General features: G+C 42.6%; 1 protein-coding gene across 1 annotated transcript in view; it reads right to left on the bottom strand.

The window, feature by feature from the left end:
- The window catches only part of ANKRD44 (ankyrin repeat domain 44), a 125,434-nt gene extending 112,177 nt beyond the window's left edge, over positions 1-13,257 (bottom strand). Inside the window, exons 1-2 of the mRNA XM_085299560.1 lie at positions 13,158-13,257; positions 9,488-9,594 (exon numbers count right to left, since the gene is read on the bottom strand). Coding sequence (XP_085155686.1) covers positions 9,488-9,594; positions 13,158-13,257 — 207 coding nt within the window. The remainder of the gene's footprint in view (positions 1-9,487; positions 9,595-13,157) is intronic.
- Between the last annotated feature and the right edge of the window lie 7,988 nt (positions 13,258-21,245).

Genomic DNA, 21,245 nt, shown 5'->3' with positions numbered 1-21,245 from the left:
CCCACCTTGCAAACTCTGAGACTTTACTTTGAAGTAATGGTATGTTTGAGAAAGAGCTTTTGCAACTCTTCTTGCTTATTACTCTTAGTTATTTCAGCTTGTGCCCAACAAGGTCTGTACCATCACTGAGGTTCTTTGATGGCGGGAACACCCCACTGACTACAAGTAATAGGGTGTGTTTTGACAACAGCAGGAATAATTAACGGCGCTGTGTAGGGCAGCGGGGATCCCAGCCTGCTCCCGATCCACCGCTTGCTGACAAGCTTGTTCCACCAAGTCACAGTAAGACTGTCCACTCAGTTTTGCCACGATACAAAGAAGGGAGGCACAACCTTCCCGTTAGGAAGGAACAGAAAAGTTATACCAACACGCACAGGAACACCACCATGTCGCGAGGCACACCTGATAGGAGTTATCTAAGATATCGTTATATTATCGTCCAATTCAGAAGTACTGTATAACCCTCGAAAGAAGGCAAGCTTAAGCTTCTATATGTAYTTTGATACGTGAGAGTTTGCTCATGGTAGAGCTCACTGTAGAAAACAGCCAGCCTCGGTTTCTGTCCTGTTTACTGTTGTACTAGTCTTGGCGTTGCTTCAGCTGTTTTGACATACAGTTTAGTGGCACATGAAACACTGTTTTGAAAACAGTTTCAAAAGCTTTCTGCTCCCAACATGTGCATAATGCAACATTATGTTTCTGTCCATCACACAAACTCCACCTACTCGCAAGCAGTCCACTGCCAGCTTAGCAACAYGTCATGCAGATGCACGTGCTGCTCTTGATACTCTTCCGTCTTATAGATAACATTACTCATTACATCAGTTACTGGTATTTATGTGCTATATCTTAATTTTGCATGGAGCCCTACTAAGGGTAAAATTATATCTGGTCAGTATATACACAAAGCCACTATGTTTCATTCAGTTCCCTAAGTGCCAGATGCTGTAACTTTTGGCATTCAAGGCACCCTCTACAAGCAACTTACTGAAACACAAGTGGAAGCACAAAGCCTTCAGCATCTTCTAGATACTGACATGCTCTCAATACATATATATATATTTTATTTTATATGGCATGGAAATAAGTCAAGATGAATTTTCACTGCTTCTGATAAACCCTGAGCTTTCTTCAGCATAGAGTATCAGCACCACACAGCAAATGTCCCTACACACACACACACAGGTATCAACCGAATAGTATCTGAATGAGACAAATATGCAATCAAGCATATTTTAAAGATATGATCATTGATTTTCTTTTAAAAAGAAAACTATTTTAAAAGGCAACTGCATATTTATTAAATAATGTCAGGTAGGTCCTCCAAATTAAATAAAATGAAAGAAGACTCATGCTTCTCTAAAGACCAAAAACTTACAGCAGAATTGCAACACCCAACACACAGAGCTGGAGAGAGGGGCCGAAAACACCACTGCTCCAACCACCAAAAGCTTTGGGAGGTTCCCTGATCTCCCAGCCCACCTTCGCCACGGGGCTGTGATCATCTGTGCAGCAGGTTCTCTTATCTCTCTCAACTCCTTCACATTAACTTTGCATCTGTTGCAACCACAAAAAGTGAAGCAGAGGATTGCAGAAGATGATTGTATCAGAAAACATCAAGAGTTAGGCCCTTTCTCCTTGCATTTCTGCTCCCCACCTTCATCTGGCATTGCATTTATCAAAGTTCACATATACAAAAGTCTGCGAATCCCAGTTCAGTTACCTACATCACAAATACACCAGCACAAACATATTTACCTATATGATAATACAGCAAAGCCTATACAAAAAGCAAGTTATCAGGCCAAGAGATAGATTTTATGATTCAGTCTATTTCCTCAGAAGGTAATTTTATTCTGTCTTCTCTAGGTCTGCCGAAAATAAACTAGTCAGTATACGTCCATTTAAAACAGCAAGTGACTAACAGGTTTATTTACAGCATATAGCCAGGCAACTAGGACAGACCATCCGGCAGCGCGTCAGGTCAACACAACTGAATCGCTGCAAGCTGAATGAAGGCAACCAGGAACCTCCAGCATATGCATTACCAATGTTTGTCATAGAAAATCAGATAATGGTAATACAACAGGAATATCCACGTCGGTCTGCTTTCACTGACTGCTGATCCTTGAACACTATAAATGATGGTGGAAAAAACGATGCATACAAAATTGTCTGTCACAACGCAGGATACTGCCATTAGAGATTTTGATGCCTTAACTGCAGCAAATTGCTATAACTTTTTTTTTTTTTTTTTTTTACACACAACAGAAGACAGTAGAGATAAATTTAACTTTGCAGTTAATATCATAAGCAATGAAATATCCAGAAATTGCATTTTACTAAAAAACAGTAAAAAAAAAAAAAAAAAAAAAAACTCCCTAGTCTCTAAAATAGTACGGTTAATAAATAACACTTGGCAGTTCCATCATGTTCTCCACCTTTTTTCGTAATGGTAATGGATAAATAAAATCATCTTGAAATAACTGAAGCAAGGCCTTAAAGTTACGAGTTTGACAGAGTGGAAAAAAGATAACTTAGTCATACCAATAAATTAAACTAAAGGTTATTATCACACAATTCCTAGCTTTTAACCAGGTGTACAAAAGGACAAGCACAGCCTGTTCCACTCCTGTCGTCTTTAACTTCTGAAATGACCCCTGACAAATGGTCATGACAATGACATACTGGTATCAGAGTAAAATTTTTCACAAGGATTTTCAGAGTAACAGGTATAGATGATTGTACGTATGTGGCTGGATGCAAAAGACAATTGTGTAACAGTGCAAGATATCAACAAAAGAGGTTAGGGCAGAAAGCAAGAAATCTCACACCAAGGAATTAATTACTCAGCAGCTAACAACTCGGTCCTCCCAAGAGACAAAAGCACTAGAAATATTAAAAATGTATTCCTCACACATAACAATTACCGGGGTAATGTCCTTTACCAGGTTCCTCCCCAGGGCTTCGCTGCCCGCTGCAGCAAGTTGCCGGAGGATAGGCACACCAGCCCGTTACTCTGAGCCAAGGGGTGTCGGGGAGGGACCCTCCGAGCCCAGCCGCGTGCCAGACCGGCGTGACTTTCCACTGCACTGCTGCCAGCAACACCCCAAAACGCGCTCGGCTGCAGACCGGCTTTCAGCAGCCACAAGACAGACGGACCAAACCACAAACGAAAGATCACATTCAGACTTTTATTTTCTCCCTCCGGCAGGGAAAAACGCCAGCGCGACGGCCCAGCAGCAGGGGTCGGGCACAGAGACGTAAGCGCACCTCGGTTACAGCCACGGCACCCCGGTGCACAGGGGGCAAAGCGCCCACGGCGCGCCACGCGCAAAGGCGGCGTCCGCCAGCGTCACCCCGCAATGCCGAGGCGGCCGCGCGGCGAGCGCAGCCGACTCCTTTATACACCTTACGGATTTCAAGGTACGCGCGTCATTTACCAAGCAAAGGTTTCTACTGACACTTGTCCCAAAAGGCACCTTGGTCTCTTTTCAGGGGGTGAAACGCGCAGCGGCTGCCCTTCATCAAAGCCCCTGCAGCTCCCTCCAACACACCGCACATCAGCGGCTGCTAGGATCTGCACGCTCCATCCAGCGCGTTGTGTTAACGTAAACAAGTCCTGAGATGCAAGTTGAAAGCAAACCTGTCTGTGCTGCTATCATGCAGACTTAAGGGCTAAAGAGTTATTTCTAGGAACACAAACAAATCAGTAGAGTGAACAGCAGGTACTTTTAAATTTACAATAATAGAAAGCTTTGATCTCAGTCAGCAGTTTAACACCTAAATTAAAGAAAAAGATGGAAATTATGGATGAACTTCCAGGATWCAAAATACAAGTTGCAAATTCCTATTACAKTGGCYTCATTTGTTCCTCTGATTTAATACYTAAATGCAAAAGCTTCAGCAGGTGCTCTGTAAGCATCAGGCAGCTCCAGCACATGGAGCTTGCGCCAGCTCAGAAGAAATACAAACAAGGATGTCTCCGGGGCACTTCCAGGCCTGGCAGCCAGCATCCAAGGGCAAAACTCCAGTCCCATGGAAGTTAAGGGCAACATGCCCATACACTCTAGTGGTGYCAAACTTGTGTCCATTATCCAAAAAGTAGTTCCTGAATGGCAATATTAATTATTCTTGTCATAAAACACTAACCCAAACCCAGGAAGCTGTGCTTGAGTGAAAATGTCAGAAAAGGTTTTGTACTGGGTATTTTATAAAAGGTTAATTGTAAAAAGTAAGCAACATTCAGAAAAACATTCACAGAATATAGATATTTCCACACATCCCACTGAACAAATATATTTTATGACATTGCTACAGGGCAGTATGTGCCTTTGACAGTAGCAGATAAACGCATTTCTTAGGCTGGTCTGAACCTGCACGTACTATATAAGCATAGAGTACCAATGCATATGCAGGGAGTTTACGCCAGGCCTGCAAAACAGACGATCCCACAAGCCAAACACAATCCCCCAAACAATTTCTTTGGCCTACCATACCTTCGTACAGGAAAGGAAAGCAGTAACGAATGCTTTCATAAAAATCAATACGCCCCATGCTTTGCTCCGTCAGACGAAGGACCTCCATGCTTGTTCTGGTAACGTGCCAGCCCTGCTGGCCTCAAAAAAGCCTGATCTGCACTACAGATACGACAAACTAACACACTATCACCATTTTTACAGAATCTTTAGATGGGAAGTAAATCGTAAAACTGCTGGACACGTACAGGTTACGATTTACAGGAGAGGGAAGAAGAGGTGCTCCAGAAATAAAGCAGATAGGATGGAGATAGCTGAAATTACAAGGTCATAAGGCATCCTGCTGAAGCAGCTGAGTAACAGGGAGGAAAAACCACAGGTTAGTGGGTGTAACACTATGATATAGTGCCCCATCCTTGCTCTAGTGAGCCTTCAAAAAAATTCACCCACAAAACAGATAGCTAGACACTATATTAAAAGGAAAAAAAAAGGAAAAAGGAAGACTTTGCAAGAATAGGTAACAGTATACTTCTATTTTGGCATAAGAAACTTTATTTCGCATCCTTGGCTATACTGGAGCACCACTCAGTCCTATGTGCTCCTCCTTCTCTAGCCTGTGCTCTGTCCCGTAGAAGGGAACAACAGCCAGTTCCCCAGTTCGTGGGGACRAGGGGATGGAGGGGGGCCCTGGTGGTTTTCAGGCAGCTAGTTTCAGAGAATTCAGGCCTTTTATGCACATGTGCACCATGAGGTAACATAAACCACAAGCTTATCACCATTTTAGCATTGCAAAGATTTTTTGATGTACAGTCCCCACACAGTCCCACTAGCAGACAGACATGTAGAATAAAGAATAAGTTTTAAAAAATTTTCTTAAAGAGCGTACAGACTGCACAATCATTTGTCCTAAGTTTTTTTGCAAAATATATGTTACTGTTACTTTTTATTACTATAYTTGGAGATTGGATTTTTAATTTATACCTGCATCTGTATATTGAACACATTCCTAAACATTCAATAACTATTCTTACCTTTTAAATTCAGGATGTGGTTTTACTGCTGTTTTAAGCATGAGTTTTCTGGAGCCACACACCAGAAATTCTTTTTAATCAAAAGTCAACATTTTTTAGAAATCCAACTGCAGCTGTAAACATAGATACCTTCTCATACCATGAAAGAATACTTCACATACACAGTTTAGCAACAGATAACTCAAAACCAGATAGGATATAAAATATGAAGCATAGTGTTTTATGACCACATGTGAGAGAATGACTTTCAAAGAGGAATTCTTGACTGAGAAGTTTCCCATGTCTCCCAGCTGAAACCAATTGGGAAGGTTCAATGCTTACAGGCTACTTTGGTGTAAAACCACTACTGGCACAAACACACCTATAAAGAAGCATTCTTTAGTTAACAAGAAATACCTGCTTTTGTTTTGCCAGGCCTCCCATCTCAGTGCTAGTTTTAAAGACACATTGTTCAGCCATTCCCCCTGGTCACAGCAGCTCCTCTCCTTGCAGAAAACATGCCAGGCAGCAGTGCTGCTGAGAGCATGAGTCAAGCAAAATCACAGCTGGGAGAACAAGCAGCATGACGAAATCCCAAAAGACAAGAAAAAAAAAGTCAGCAGAAAAATTTGGAAAACAACAATAAGACAATTCTGAAGAAGCACTTTTTATGGGGTAAAAAGGAAGCAAGACAAAGTACAGCAAGGGGAGTACAGACACTGGCAAAGGGTCTCAGCTATTTTGATAGCAAGAGAGACGTCAAAGGGAAAAAACAGGGAAAAGTCGCATTACATGCAGACCCTCTCCCCCTGCCTTTACAAAACCAGACAGGAATTTCTTTCCACATCCACGAGGAGGAAGAGGAATTCTGATGCCTCCATGTTGGGGCAGCACCATCTTCCTTACAAGACAATTCTTGCCACTTGCAAGAGAGAATGCTATAAAGCAGGTATACCCATATCTGCTCCTTTCCAAGGGAGGCACAGCAATCTATCACTAATATACTCCACTTTTATTCCACCTTCTCCCAGAAGGTCTCCCGTATTTGGAACAAATACCTGTACAGGTTCATTCAAAATTTACTAGAATGGAAAAGGAATCAACAAGYTTAAATGTTCCCAAGAAGACATTAAAATAGCTGTGAGACCTAGCCAACCTGTTACACTAAAAGCAATGTTTACAGCGTAGTTTGAGAGTATGGACTTCAAAGAAAGAATTGGCATCAACCACAGAGTACACTTGTCGTATCACACAGGATTTGCGTATCAGAAAACAATCTGCCCCAGGTATTTCAGGTATGCAGAAATCACATTCCCTACTGTTACTCTTATAACCTTATCTAACTTGTCCATTTGTTTTCAGGTTTGGACTTAATTCATTTCACCTTCAAGGCCTCTCAAGCAATTAGAGCACAGGTTCTTCAATCATAAGAAACAGTTCAGTGTATTCACAGATCTGCTGCATATAGATTGTATCTGCTCTTAATTCTCTTATATCACTATTTCTTTCAGCTGGAATTTACTATAAAGGTAAAAAGCCGCAAAAGATATCAAGAAAACCTTTCAAATTCATACAAGCAAGGGAAATACTGGTGTGATCAGTTGCAGCCAGAAGAACAGAGTACTCAAAATAGTGAATACTTAATAAATATTAGGATGTTAACTTGTGCATACAGCAAACCATTTTCAGACRAGTGATCCGACACTAACAGACCTATATCACCTCCTCACACTAAAAGTGCTGTTCGCTTATCCTTCTGCTACACCAATACAACCAAAATGCCATAAACAGACAGTTTTTCTAGACATATTAAAAAGCAATCTAGTGATCAAAAAACATCACTCTAGTTTCTCTCTCTCCCTTCCATTCATTCATCCTGTAACACACTGGAAATATTTGTACCGGCATGCAAGAAAGCAACTCCAGTGCACCATTTAAGGATCAAAAATGCTTCTGGGTAGAAGAGTCAATATATCACAGCCAYTGCTACCTTATAACACTGGATAGATTCAGACAGTTAAATTCCTTACGAAGTTACAGGGATACTTCTGGAGTGCATTTATTTTCCCCTCATTTTACAGCTTCCATGAAATTAGACAATGGTATATTTTTCCCTTTGCATGCTAAAACTGGAATTGCTTGCCTTGGCAACAAAATCCTGTAATTTCCATTCATACTGAAAGCTTCTTTCTTTGTGTATCACTGAGTGAGATTGCTGCAGCTCTGGTAAGAGAGCTGGATCAGAAAGCTGTTTCACCCACAGAAAGCAAAGAGCACCCTTCCGAGACTCTGCAAAAAAAACAGTCACTGAAAGCGAGTGGGGAAGGGAAAGAGGGTTAAYTTATCATCTTCCCAGATTAGAAATAGCAAAAAAATGCCCAAGTGCCAGCCCATCTCATCACATTTGTATCAGGAACAAGTCTAGCACTTGCTGYTCCTTACCACTCCCCCCAGCTGCAGCCGGGGGGGTGGTTTCCAGGGCCTTCACAGGGCTCTTTCTGCTGGTGTTATAAACAGCATCGGTTTCAAAAAGAGCGCGCAAAGTCCTGTCTCCCTGAATGAAGTGGAAAATCAACAGCAGAGACCTCATTTCTGCAAAACGCCATCCCAGGGACTACTGAGAACAAGAAGTTTACAACCTTCAGCGTCACACCCACGTCTCCTCCACACCTCCTTCCTCTTATACCCCATATCTGCAAACCCTTCCCGAGCGCCAGCCCATGCTGGGAAACCCTTCCGGCCCAGGCGGCCACRCTCTCAATGCCCTGCGAGAGGACCTCACTGCCTGCTCCCTTCTCTGCTCACACACAGAGCCTTCATTTCTCCTTCAGACAAGTGAAGGTCATTCCTGAAACAGCCACTGACTCTGAAAATTACTGTGACTATGTCTAAAACAGAAGCTCACCCCATGGCAGGTATCGATGCAAGAATACGGGCAGGTCTTCAGGTAGAACGACATACTGGCATCAGACTGGTGAAAAGCAAAATGCCTTTTCTTATACCATCAAAAAGGCTGAACACCATTAAGTGCAGGGAAGTTAAAGTGCCACTGAAATCTGCAGGGGGAGAGGAGGACAAGGATGTAGCCGGCGGTACTTAAAGCTTCAAAAGCATGATCTGACTATAAGGAATGGCATAACAGTTTCAAAATCTGAAATAAAGCCAGTCTTTCAGTCACTCTGAATCTCTTCAAGAAAAAGGTAAAGATACGAGCCCTTCACTAGGATGAACATTTGTTTCCAAGCTTTTATATCTATTTTTAATTACCTTAACATTCCCTAGATTCTTATAAATGTGCTGTTCAGCAATTTGTTTTGTGTACTTCACAACGTTGGCATTAAACTGAGTGACCTCCTGGCTCATTTTCCCCCTTTCAAAGAAAAGGTATGAAGTCTGTCTGTCTCCGGRCCTGTATTTCTCCCATCCTTCACAGACTCAAAAATGATGTTTAAAAAATTCACATTGCCATGGATATTTTATATTTTAATTTTTCARCCTTTTCTGATTTTATCCATTATTTGCACAGCTTCTAAACTATTTAAAAGGATCTTTAATATTAATTACCATTGTCTTCAGCTTACTTCTAGCATATTTATAAAATCATTTCCATCTTGTTTAAAACAAAGAAAAGGCAGGAGGTGTCTGTAAGGCCATCTTCTGTCAGGCTCAGAAAACTTGAGAGGTGTGAGGAAGGACACGTCACATCRGCAAGAGAGAAAAGGGCTTCTCAACACAGGGAATAAACGTGGCTCCAAAGAAAATTATGGCTGAGACAATTCAGAGATCTCAGAACTATATATTAAGGGTCAACATGTGCACTATGTAGTGCATATGTTTAAACATACATATACTGGACATTCAGTCCAAAACAGAATAGTTGTCATTAACAGCAGCCTAATACACTGCCGTCCACTCAATGGGATGTCTGCTCCCAGAGCACTGGATTTAATCCCTTGTGACTCACAACAAACAGGCAGAATTTGAGAAAGTGTTACGTACCCAGCAGAAGCAGCATTTCTGAACGCCCTGTTTGGGTGGTAGCTGGAGCGCACGATGAACAGCCAGAGTCAGCGAGAGCGAGTCACACCAGCCTGCTGAAGAGGCAGCTGGATGGGAGAGTGGAAAAGTAAGAATGCCAGGCCATAACCTCTAAYTGCATTTTGGGATTAATACAAAGAGGTGTTGGTTGACTGCTGTTTCCCAGATTGCAGAAAAGAAGGCTGTTTTTCCATCGTTTAAGAATTATTGTCTCTCTTTGTATCAAACACAGAAGCTGCACAGCTGAGGCAGAAAGAGCTCATTTATGCAGAAGCAGACATTAGCTGAATCATCACTTTCTGCGTCAAGATCTAAAATGAGAACTTCTTGCCTTCCTCTGCCTCCTGTGCCCACTCCCAGTGCCCAGACGAGCCCGTTGACGCAGAACTGCTAAGGGCCTCCCAGCCTGCTCCATAAATGCAGGCCAACACCAGGAAACCATTTGTCTTGGGAAATGGAGGAAGCACATAAAATACTTCCTTTGATGCTCAAAGCAAAAGACCTTTTTATTAAAAAAAAAAAAAAAAAAAAAAAAAAANGGATTAAATCTTTGAAATCTCCTAGCACTAAAAATGTTTCATCAATAAAAGCAGGTATTAATAAGCAGTACATTTTCAGTCACTGCAAGGTAGAAGAAAGAATAAGATTCAGACCATATGTTTTTGCTTATCTATTTCTGGCTCAGTCTGGTAAATGCATCTTGTGGCAATGTTCAAAGTTAATCTTGTATTAGTGATTTGCTAGATGGGCCCCTCTTCACATGCAACTAATATTAATAGCCTRGGGTGGAAGAGAAAAGAAGAGTTACCCTCAACTGTACTTACTGGAGTGGGGAGGGGGAGGGAATTCTAAGCAAGTTTGTACTATACCTCTAGGTCAAATTAACCTCAAGAAGGAAACAGGGCATGTGAAGTCTTCYGACTTAGGAAACTGCAGATGCTAGCACTAAGCAAGCAAGACCCAGTTGTTCTCTATCCTCGCAGTACCGGAGCTGCTCGAGCCCTCGGAAGCGGCTGCTCCTCAGCACTCTCACAGCAAAGCTCAAACCCTCCTGTGATTCAGACATCCAAGTCCTTCCGTGATACCTTCTGCAGCACCCACAGCTACGAAAAGTGGTTCTAAAGGACAGCAAAAACCAGATAAGCCAGCCAATGATTAAAAATGCACAATCTCAGGTTAGCAATCCACCCCTTCTATTAATATTCTCAGTAAGTCAACAATAAAACAAGCGAGAAAAAAAATAACGGTCAAAGAAAAGTCTAAGTGTCACATCCAAGGTCTGTCAAAGGGTTGGTGCCACTGACAGAAACGACCTGAGTGACTCTGCTGCACGGAGCAGCTTACTCCCTCTTTTAGCATCAGTTTTGAGGGAAATTCTGTGAAAATGTGAACAGTCCTCTCTCCTTGCATCACACAAGTCAAATATTTTCAGCCTATAGCACTACTGAAATCCAGAGGCTTCTGCRCACTGCTTCCTGCCTAAGCATCACAGTTAATTAACTCTGTGCTGATTAATGGTGCTCTCTCACATCAAGAATTTATCGAGTCTGTTATTATATACAAGGCCATAATTGCCAAACAGCCACAGCTAAATACCATTCCTTGCAGTCTATTCCCTAAGCATCATAATGTAAAATTAATTGGTACGTGTTTGCTAATGAATATGAAGTATTTTAAGTCATGCACCATAAAACTTACCACTGGTATGTTCTTTTCTAAACACACAAGTGAACAGAACTATTTTTAATACCTTAGAAAGAACATCATCTTCCGAATCAAGGGGGAAAAGTTTGTCTTTGTTCTTTGTATCAGGGCTTTTCTACACTCCAACACTTACCAAAATAGCTATTTATCRTTATTTTATAGCTAATTATTCTACAGAAAAATTAGTCAGCAGTTATTCTACTTCTAAAGTACATTAAAACAGACCAGTAAAAGACATTTTTTATGCAAGAGTATGAGCCCACACACCAAAATATCCATTCAAAATAATTATTCTGGAGGAGCTGTTTCAGTTAATTTCCAAGCACAGATGAGATCAGTTCACAGAAAACATCTTTCTTTGCCTCAGGGCAGCAACTAAGATCAAAAAGAGGCTTGAACTCCTTCGTCCCCTCTGAGATCCTTAAATCCAGGGTTAGCCCCCGTTTATGAAAAGGGATTGCAGAGCGGATYCCAACTGCAAAAGACAGAAATAACCAGGTTGCAATATGCTCTCCTAATCCTGCAGGGCTGGGAAAGACACCACTTTCCACGGATATCACCCGGGGTGCCGGCCGCCCCCTCACGGAGCACGGCTTCTTCCACGCACGTCCCCGCAGGCGGTTTTCGCTACRCTCCGAGGGTCTGTCTGCAACACAAACCTTTTCATCAGCTCAGTTTGTTTCAAAAGCAGGGGCATGAGCAGCTWAAACTAGGTCCAGCTTTAAAATGGGTTTAAGGTGGACTTCAGCAGAGAAGCAGCTTTTGCGTGCATGCTATTTGTCACACAGCAAACTCCAAGGATCCGCACAGGTTTACRAGGAATGCAGCAAGGCATAAGGAACCAAGCTCTGTTCCGGCTAAGCAAACCATTCATCCCTTTACAGAGAGAGAATTGCCTTGTTAGTGAAACATTGCTGACTCAAAATTATTATTGCATGTTTAAGACTCAATTAATATGTTATCTGAATGCTTCATCAAAAATAGCCAAAAAGCTGATCCRTTTCCTCTCCAAGCCTGCTGTTTCAAAGAAAACAAAATACACTAGTAGAAGCAGTGTCAGGAATGAAACAATCACTTTCTGAAATGCAGCATTATTCCTGGGATTGCATCCACATAGCCGGAGCACAGTTATTTACATAGTGCTTATTTTTGATGCTCCAATATCCCAGCAAGCAGCAGCATAACTCTATCCAACAGACTYGGAACAGCACAATAAGCTCATAGGTAGGGCCAGAAAACACACAAAGCAATGCTGCTACTTTTTGGTTCAAAGCTGTAGCACTCCCCTTCCTGTGTACTGCAGAGGCAACTGCAAACATGCTCTAGGTGGAWGCCTGCTCCAGGTCAGAGCTTTTCGGAGGCAGAATACACAGAAGCGAAGACTGAGGCACTGAATAGTGCCTGCTTGTTCATCACCTTTTAATTTTTGTTCCTGCAACAGAGTCAGCTGAAGAATTCYCCAGAAAACTGTCTCCAAGGCTACAAGTCTTTAAAGACCTCTTTCAAAGCGCTAGAGACCAGGTGTCTACAAAGACTCATCTACGAAGAGTCAAAGATTTGCATACAGTTGTCTGGAGAAGTCCTCAGCTGGCACAGTAGGAACAGAAAGCTCTGAAGATCACGTGTCTGTTCTGTGGTTTGCCATCATTCATGCCTCCCTTTCCAGGTGGCTCCCTGGTAAATTACATAYCTGCTTTGGAGGGCATGATGCAGTCGTCAAAAGCCATTCAAAATATGCAAACTTCACCCAGGAACTGAAACCTGAAAAACCTAAATACAAACCCTGATTAATGCGAACCCTATGCCTATGCCTCAAGGAAGAGGACAACAGCAAGCTCCCTGTAACCRGCTATATTCCAGATAATGGTATTTGTGAAGCTGGGGTTCGTGGGCATCCACAGGCTGCATGCATCTCCCCACCACCCACAGGGCACACTCAGCAACTTGGGTCCAGCCACTGAGTCCCACCATCTAAATCCATTGACCACAAGTTCTCCTACTTGAGAGGAATCTCCGTTTCTCTGCATCCGCCTAGCTTTGATGTGTACTACACGGTCCCAAGCACCACACAGGCTGGGATTGTTACAATATTCAATCTAAACAAGTGGCATTAATACACCAGAGGCTCATTTCACTTACCATTCAAACTGTCTAAATACCACGTAAGCCCACAACATGGGACTAGTGACCAAGGACAGCCACCCACTGCAGTCATCCAGAATAAATCTTTGCCTACTAGGCACCTAGAAAACATTTGCTAACAGAGTGCTTTCTCTTAAGAGGCACCAACATTGATTTTACACATTATGGAACAAATATCCAAATAAACTATACGTGCACAATTTAACACAGTGCTATGAAAATGCATGCAACTGCTGATTTCTTATCTTGCAACATCATAAGACTGGCATCAGCCCACAGAACAAGCAGCATTAAAACAACATTCAGGGAGGGAAGGAGGGAGGGAAGGGCACAGTTGCAATTCAGATGCTGAGAGCAGGAAATCAGAATTCTGTTCTTGCCTCTGTCACCCGTTCCCCTCAGCCTGGACTCGGTCACAGCTCTGCTCTCCACCTGAAAAAAGGACTAACAGTCTTCTCTTGATGGTGCTTTCACTCTATCAGTCATCAGCAGCACGGCACCTCTGACCACATGCTCCACAAGTACACTGCTGGCCTCCTCCTCAGCCTTCGCCCAAAACCCCTCACGGTCTTTGCTTTAGCTCTGCATAGCACTTTTTCAAACCTGTCACTCGAAAACCACCCRGGCAGCTGCTTGAAGTCACAGATTTGCCTTCAGCCAAGGGTACGATGAGCCACAGGCTCCACCTGAAGAAAAACCCTCCAGAAACAGGGCTATGTCTCTTAAAAGACAAGAGGGATTACAAATATACTCAAAGGGATCCCGCTCATTCACATTAAACTAAAGAAATTTCCTCTTATTGAGCTTGATACACATGGACCGGGATGCAGCAGCATCACTCACATAAGCGTACTCTGCTCAAGTAGAAGCAATGGTTACCAAATCTGGCATATTGTACGTACTTTGTTGGTASAGCATTTTGGAAATTTTCCTAGAGTCAATGACTAAGTCTCTCTCTTGATTTTAAATCRGAGATAAATGCTGTGTGTCGCACTGGCAAGCGCGTTAAAGCAGCTGGAAGCACAAAGACAATATGRGGTATTTTAGGCCTTTGTTATCTCATTTTTACCCACGGCATGTTCAACAACTAAAGAAAGCACTGAGCAAATCCCTGTTTTACCAGATAATATCGCAGGCTTCTGGCTTCCAAAGTCCTACAGGGCCTCACCCAGCGCTAAGGYTGGCTCAGGCAGAGAGAGCAGCAAGAAGTTCACGGTGCAGCCCCGGCTGCCCCACGCGGACTCAGCTGCTTATCACCTCCAAGGATGCTGGTCACCCTCCTCTGCTGGAAGTAAGGGGTGGGGAGAGAGGAACTTTATATACAGAAACACAGAAGTACAGGTGCTGCATGTGACTATAAATGCAAAACAGGGCAATATATTCCTGCAAAGTCAGTTTAGGGTAAGATTTCAGAATGCAATCTAAATTCATTTCACTTTGGAAACATAAGGAGACTATGTTAAAATGGGAGCCTACAGTAAAATGATGTTATGATAAAATGAGTTATGATCCCAATCAGAACAATACTGCCCATATTATTAGCAATGCATATAAAAGCCAGTTAACATTCATACTAGTTTCCTGTCCCAGAAAGGATTTGATCATATTTAAAATGTGAAAGCTTGTGTTTCCAATAGCACAGCTGGCTTCTGTTTTCTCTTTAGCTGATACGCTGCCCAAGCAAGAAATGTTGCTTATAAGGATAACAATGCTTTATTTTACATTTTTAATAGTAAATTTCTTCAAACCACATGTTCTCTACTGCTGGCAATACTTTGTTTACAGAGACATTACTTACAGAAATACAACTCCGTACTAAACAATTATTTTACTAAAAGTCTTTGCATGGACAAAAGACATTTGATCAAGCAATAAGTCTGCCAAATTACAAAGGCTGCAACATGGAGGAAAAAAAAAAAAAAGCCAGGTCATATAATGAGACCACAAAATATGCCAGAACAGAAATGGCAATGCTTAAATACTAAGTTGTTTGCCATTAAAAATTATCTACAGACTTTCCATGTCATTAAAGATATCAAGATGTTGTTCCTGGAGCACTGACACATATATAATAGGCTAGTACGAGTGTTTTTCATGAGAAAACAATATGTAGCTCCTTATGCAAAAAGCCTTAGCTCAGTAAATAAATTCAGTCAGGTACAACTGTCAAAACTGCACAGAAGTCAACCACTGTGGTTTTACTTGCTTCCTCATCAAGATGCAGTAGCATGCAGCTGTGGACAGGAAGCAGAGGCTTTGCAAGGGCTTTCTCCCCAAGTACCCTTTTTAAAATTAGAAACCAAGATATTACARATAATTCCAGCACAAAAATGCATGTCTGTACATAAAACCAGCTCATAATACATAGTACAAACATCAACCAGCCAAGCTTATGCTGGGCTAGGGCATTTAGTAATGCATGGTAGAAACTTATTCAACAGCCTCCATTTTTAGCTGTATATCTGCAGCCAGGAAAGCTCCCTCCTCCCCCGCCCATAAAAGCAAAACGCATGCAAATGTCTGTCATCAAAAAGCAAGTATTTTTGTAGAATGTCACAATTACCTAGTTGCAACTAAATACTGTAATTTGTTGACCAAGTCCCTACAGACTTCAATAATGACCTCAAACCCTTGGATAAAACTGCAAAATTACTCCCCCCTTTAAATATAACTTTTTAAAGCTTTGATTCCTACCCTTCACCAGGCTGAAGGCCTCCAACAAGTTACTACATGTTTCAAGTGCAGCAGTTAAAACAAAGTTGAAGCCACAAACAACAGCTGTGGGAACTTTTCAGCCCATGCTTTCCAGCTAACAGARAAAAGGTGACAAATGTCAGAAATGTACTTCTCACAAAAAAAGCATTAATTTAAAMACACAAACAGCTCAAAATGCAACATTTTTGTGTTATTAAGACATTTAAGCTAAAGGCTTTAAACACAGATGTACAAGGGGAAAAAAAATCATATTCTGTCAGCAACTTCAGCTCACCTGTATGTTTTGCAGTATAAACATATATAARCTGCACTACAAGAAGCAGTGAATTCAAGTAGAATAGGAGTCAAAAATAGYAGACAGAGCCAATGTTATCAGAATATATCTTGAAGCATTAACCCTACAGGTTATATCTACAAAATCTGACTCCTGCAGGCACAATATGACCTTCGTGGCATTCCCAGCTCCCTAGAAACAGTGCTTCTAGAAACAACCTGAAGCTTCCTGCACTTATTTTCAGGGATTTGCCCCAAAGACAGTCCCTGACCTGTAGCATCGACAAAGGGGCCGAAGGGCAGCCCCAAGCCCAGCTCCTGCCCTGGGAAGCGGCCGCACCATCCTGGTATCTCGACAAAAACACCACCTCCTCCCTGCCATCCTGATAAGCATCCCGATAAAAACACCGCCTCGCCTGAACCAAGCCATTGCACAAGGACAAGTGCCCAAGCTGAGTTTCTCTATTCATTCCTCTACTAAACGTAGTCATGACAACCAAATCTTCGTTTAAAAGACAAACAGGAAGAGGATAAAATGTCAAGATAAAATATCGCACCCCAAGCACATGTGGGAGGGCACATTCTGCTGGATGCCATCTGCAATTYGAGCAAAAGTAACATCTTACCATGACACGCACGCGCACACCCTCAAAATAGTCCAGGCACCTAAGTGCAGCCACTACAAAACACTTACAGCATTACAGAACAGTAAGCTTCTAGAGGATTTCACACCTAMAGAAAAATTTATGATAGACTTGAGCATACTCAAGGACTCTGAAAAAAATCTCTGGATTAAAGTGCATCTTGTTTACCTTGAAACAAGCTACAAAGCTGCATGAAAAATGATACTTGCTGCCCAAACCATGACCAAAAAAGCAACCAGCTTCCTTTTGAAGTCTGTACCTCACTCACTCTGACCCTAAACTACTTTTTTCTCCCCTGAACAGGACCAGATGATGAAATGTGTCAGCTTCCAGCTGTCACCTACACTAAGTAACTCTGACCATCACTCCAGCAACCGTGAACAAGGAAGAAATGCTGATACATTCCTCTTATTTCTTTTTTTCTCTAAAAATGCACGGATCTTTACCTTGCAGTACAGCATCCCTATGCCATCATGGCTCTAAGAAGCAATGACTGCCACTATGCAGTTATTTTGGTCCAGTCATTTTTTTTTTATTATTTCACAAGAATACGCACTTGTGTGTAAACTCATCCTTCTCCAGAGTTACTGTTATGTTCTGGCTATCCGACTATTTTGCACCGAGACGGATTATCTCTTGTTGCTGTGGGTTAAACAGCCCTTTCACAAACACTTGGCAGGTTGYACATTAATATACACCTTAGCGTTATCTAGCAACAGTAGGAGGAGGGGAGTCCATGGGACTTCATGCCATGCAAAATTAACTTGTAGGCAGTATCTGGCTRTAAGACACAGATTCATTGCTCCTATTTTATACAAGCTCAGGGACCACATTTAAGATGATTTTACCTGCCTGAGAGAAAGATTACAYAAAAAGATAGTCTTGTTGATTTAAGGATTCTGAAATAAGTTAAAGTCACACCACCATTTGGAAATCTAATCAGTTTTGTTAGGAGGTGATTTGTTACTTTTGTGCTCATTTTGTTTTTAAGTATATTCAGTTGCAAGTCCAACCCTTGTTCTGCCAATTTTCATGATTTTTAACATCTGTTTAAAATTATTTTAAACATCTGTTTAACACTGCTTCTCTCTCTGTGACCATAATAGAAATGAAACTGATGGTCAGTGGAGACCTGTCAAACACAGGAAATATTGGGGAGAGGGGGGAGAGAAAGAAAYGGTCCTTTCAGTTCCTGTCACACTACATTACTCTTAGCAATCAATGACAACAAGCTAAAWACCAGGAGACAGGATGAGGTTTTAAAGTTAATAGCAGCCTAGGTGCACACACTAACAATTTTTCTAGGCTTCATTACCTCTGTGCATGCATATGCATGTTTATAAGGGTAACCCAGAAACAATCCTGTTGTTTTGTCAAAACAGGGCCAAAGCTGGTGACACTAAAGTCCCAGTAAATTTTGCACTGGGTCAAGACTACCCAGAGCCTGTACCTGCCTCAGCCTATATGAAGCTTTCCACTGACTTCAGCAGGGCAGGCATAAATGCACTAAGTGCTGTGGYACCCAAAACCTAACTACATAGGCTTCACCTTTATGCAATTTCTCATATTATTTTTGTTTACAGAAACCTTCAGTGCCTTTCAAAGACAGAATGATGCATTTCCCATGTAAACAGATGTAACTACAATCAGCAGTTAGGTACAGGAGAGCTTGCATCAGCCATTGAAAGACACCAGCTAACATGATGTCTCCACAGCACCAGCTGGGCCCAGCGGACGCTCACCCAGCCGGAGTTGGGACCATGAGTCCCGCTGCCTCACTGCCCCCTGACACGGCAGGAYGATCAAATGTAACAACACACCACGCGATTTCTCCAGCTTTAAACAGAAAGGGAAGTTAGTAACTTCCGAGACCACCTGCATCTCAGGTGCACAGGCATTGCTGGGGGACCTATGAGGAAGGCCTCAACCGGTAAGGCAAATGTGGAAATGAGATACAGCACCCACAGAAATTTAGTTTCTGACAAAATAATTTTCCAAAAGCCAGATAAGCTTCCATGAGCGAGAAATATTTTGACAGAYTTTATCCTCTCAGTAGTGCGCTGACAGGTACAATTGTCTGTATTTTGGCTGTCCAGAAGCATCAGTGGAGACCTAGAAGAGCATATTTGCTACAACTTTGACTAATACACTTTCCCCTAAAGGTTAGCAGAATGCAAACACCCAAACTCAGGGCAAGTGTGAGMGACTGACAATATGCCACACAAAAAAGTGCAGGCAGCTGGTGGGAAGCACCCTCCATCCTCAGAGGACAGAGGAGAGGCAAGTCCAGAAAATAAAACCACATCTTCACAAGCTACAGCACAGCCCAATCTGCACCAGGACAACTGCTTAAAAAGCAGCCACACCAGACACAGCCGACCGATGCATTCACCCTTAGACAGTTTGGGCAGAGGGGAAAGGAGACACATGAGGAGACGGAAACTGCAACCCAAGACACAGGTACAAATGAACTGAAGCTAGTGGGTTTCCTCAAACAGTATCTGCGAGGAGCACATCTTCTCATGCCCCACCACACACATACAGTTAGCCTTGAGCTGCATGAGTGAAGCATGTACCTCGAAGTCTAAGGACATCCACTTGTTAAAACACTCATCTCTGCTCATTCTGGACTCTAGTTTACATGCATAAGTTTTTATCACACGTAAAACATTAAAACTTATCAAAATGGAAAAAAAAMCACTCTTACAATTGAAAAAAAATATGTCAATCCTTAGAGCAAAGCAATTTGCATGCCTCCCATAATCATCATTCACTATACAGATGCTGAACAGAATGAAYGGATAAAAGTGTTAAGATGTAGAATATATTTTGTGATACTTTTATAAAGAATGRATTATTCAGAATATTAAAAGACTTACAACTGCACTGACGCATCACTACATACAAAGCTTAGAATTCTAAGTATTTAATTTTTATGGTTTTCGGTTGTTTTTGGCTTAACATTTGTTCACTCAAAAACRGGTATTTGGTGGTTACCAAAAAAAGCAAGGCAAGGAAGAAATTCATGCAGATGAATGATGGTAGAAATGCACTTCTTGGGGTTAAATGATCTAAGGGTTTTTTCTGGCACCACTGATGAGGTAGCAATGACAATCACTTATAAAGGAATTCAAGCAACCTACATGAACAAAATCAGAAATGCTAACATTTTAAACTGACTCTGCTGCCTAAGAAGTACCTAAAGAGAACACAGCCAAACAGACAGTGCTGATAATTTCTTTGAAGGCAGAAGCATGACAACACCTCAGCACCTTCAGCCATTTCAAAAAAGAGCTAGTAAAGTCTTCCTTTCCTGTATGAGAAATGGTACGATGAGTTTATCATCTGTTTGAAAGCTCTGTGCGCTGTTAAATTCTGTCAACGAGAGAAGTCAAAAATGACGACAACGAGGAAAAAGCTTACTCAGAAAAATGTGTGTTTAAACTTTCAATCTGTGAGCTCTCTAGTCTTCCCCTATATAATGTTTTCCTCAGCAGTCAAGAAGATCATGGATCCAAAGAAAGGCACGTGCCACAGAAGGCACAGTTGCAAGCGGAGAGGAGCTCTCAGTTTGAGAGCCAGCCTCTCCGGAGCACCACAACCGAGACCAGACCAACAGCAACCACCACCAGGATAGTCGCACGCAACGAGCTCCTGGGTCCTGCTTCACAGGAAGCACCATCAACCTCAAACACACCCTTCTGCTCCTCTACTCTCCCAGAAGCRACAGAGCAAGATCTGGTGAAGAAACTGCGGAAGACTACAAGAGACCCAGCAGGAAGAGTCCAGGTAGACCAACRCACCCTTCGGCAAGCGGCAGGAGACGCACACCCACGAAGGAAGTCTCCTCAGCCTGTCACGCCGCGTCTCGGCCCGCAGCCCGAAGGGGAAGCCAGGGCCGCCTGCGAGATGAGCGAGCGGCCCAGGAGGAGGCACGCTGCGAAGGCAGAGCGGCTTTGCGGGAGCCTCATCCCTCGAAGAGCCTCACGAGAAGGAAAGGGAGAACATCAGGGTCGCGGCCTCTCGCTGCTTGCTACGGCGGTACGGGCCGCATCAAGGTGGCACCCGCTTGGCTTAAACCCGTACTGCCCCTTGCCGCTGCCGGAAAACCCCTCGCTGCACAGGTTTTAAAGCTGTAAAGACAGTAACCTCGGGGACTTCGCCAAACGCCTCGCGCGTTTAACGCCTCTCACGCGCCGCCCGCTGCCGACCACCGCAGGGCGCCGCGCCAGGCCGCGCCG

This window comes from Rhea americana, unplaced genomic scaffold, assembly GCF_003343005.1.
Source record: "Rhea americana isolate MKP2758 unplaced genomic scaffold, rheAme1 scaffold_15, whole genome shotgun sequence".
NCBI classification, from domain to species: domain Eukaryota; kingdom Metazoa; phylum Chordata; class Aves; order Rheiformes; family Rheidae; genus Rhea; species Rhea americana.
Note: the sequence above shows the minus strand (reverse complement) of the source record. Positions and strands in the feature narration are given on the sequence as shown.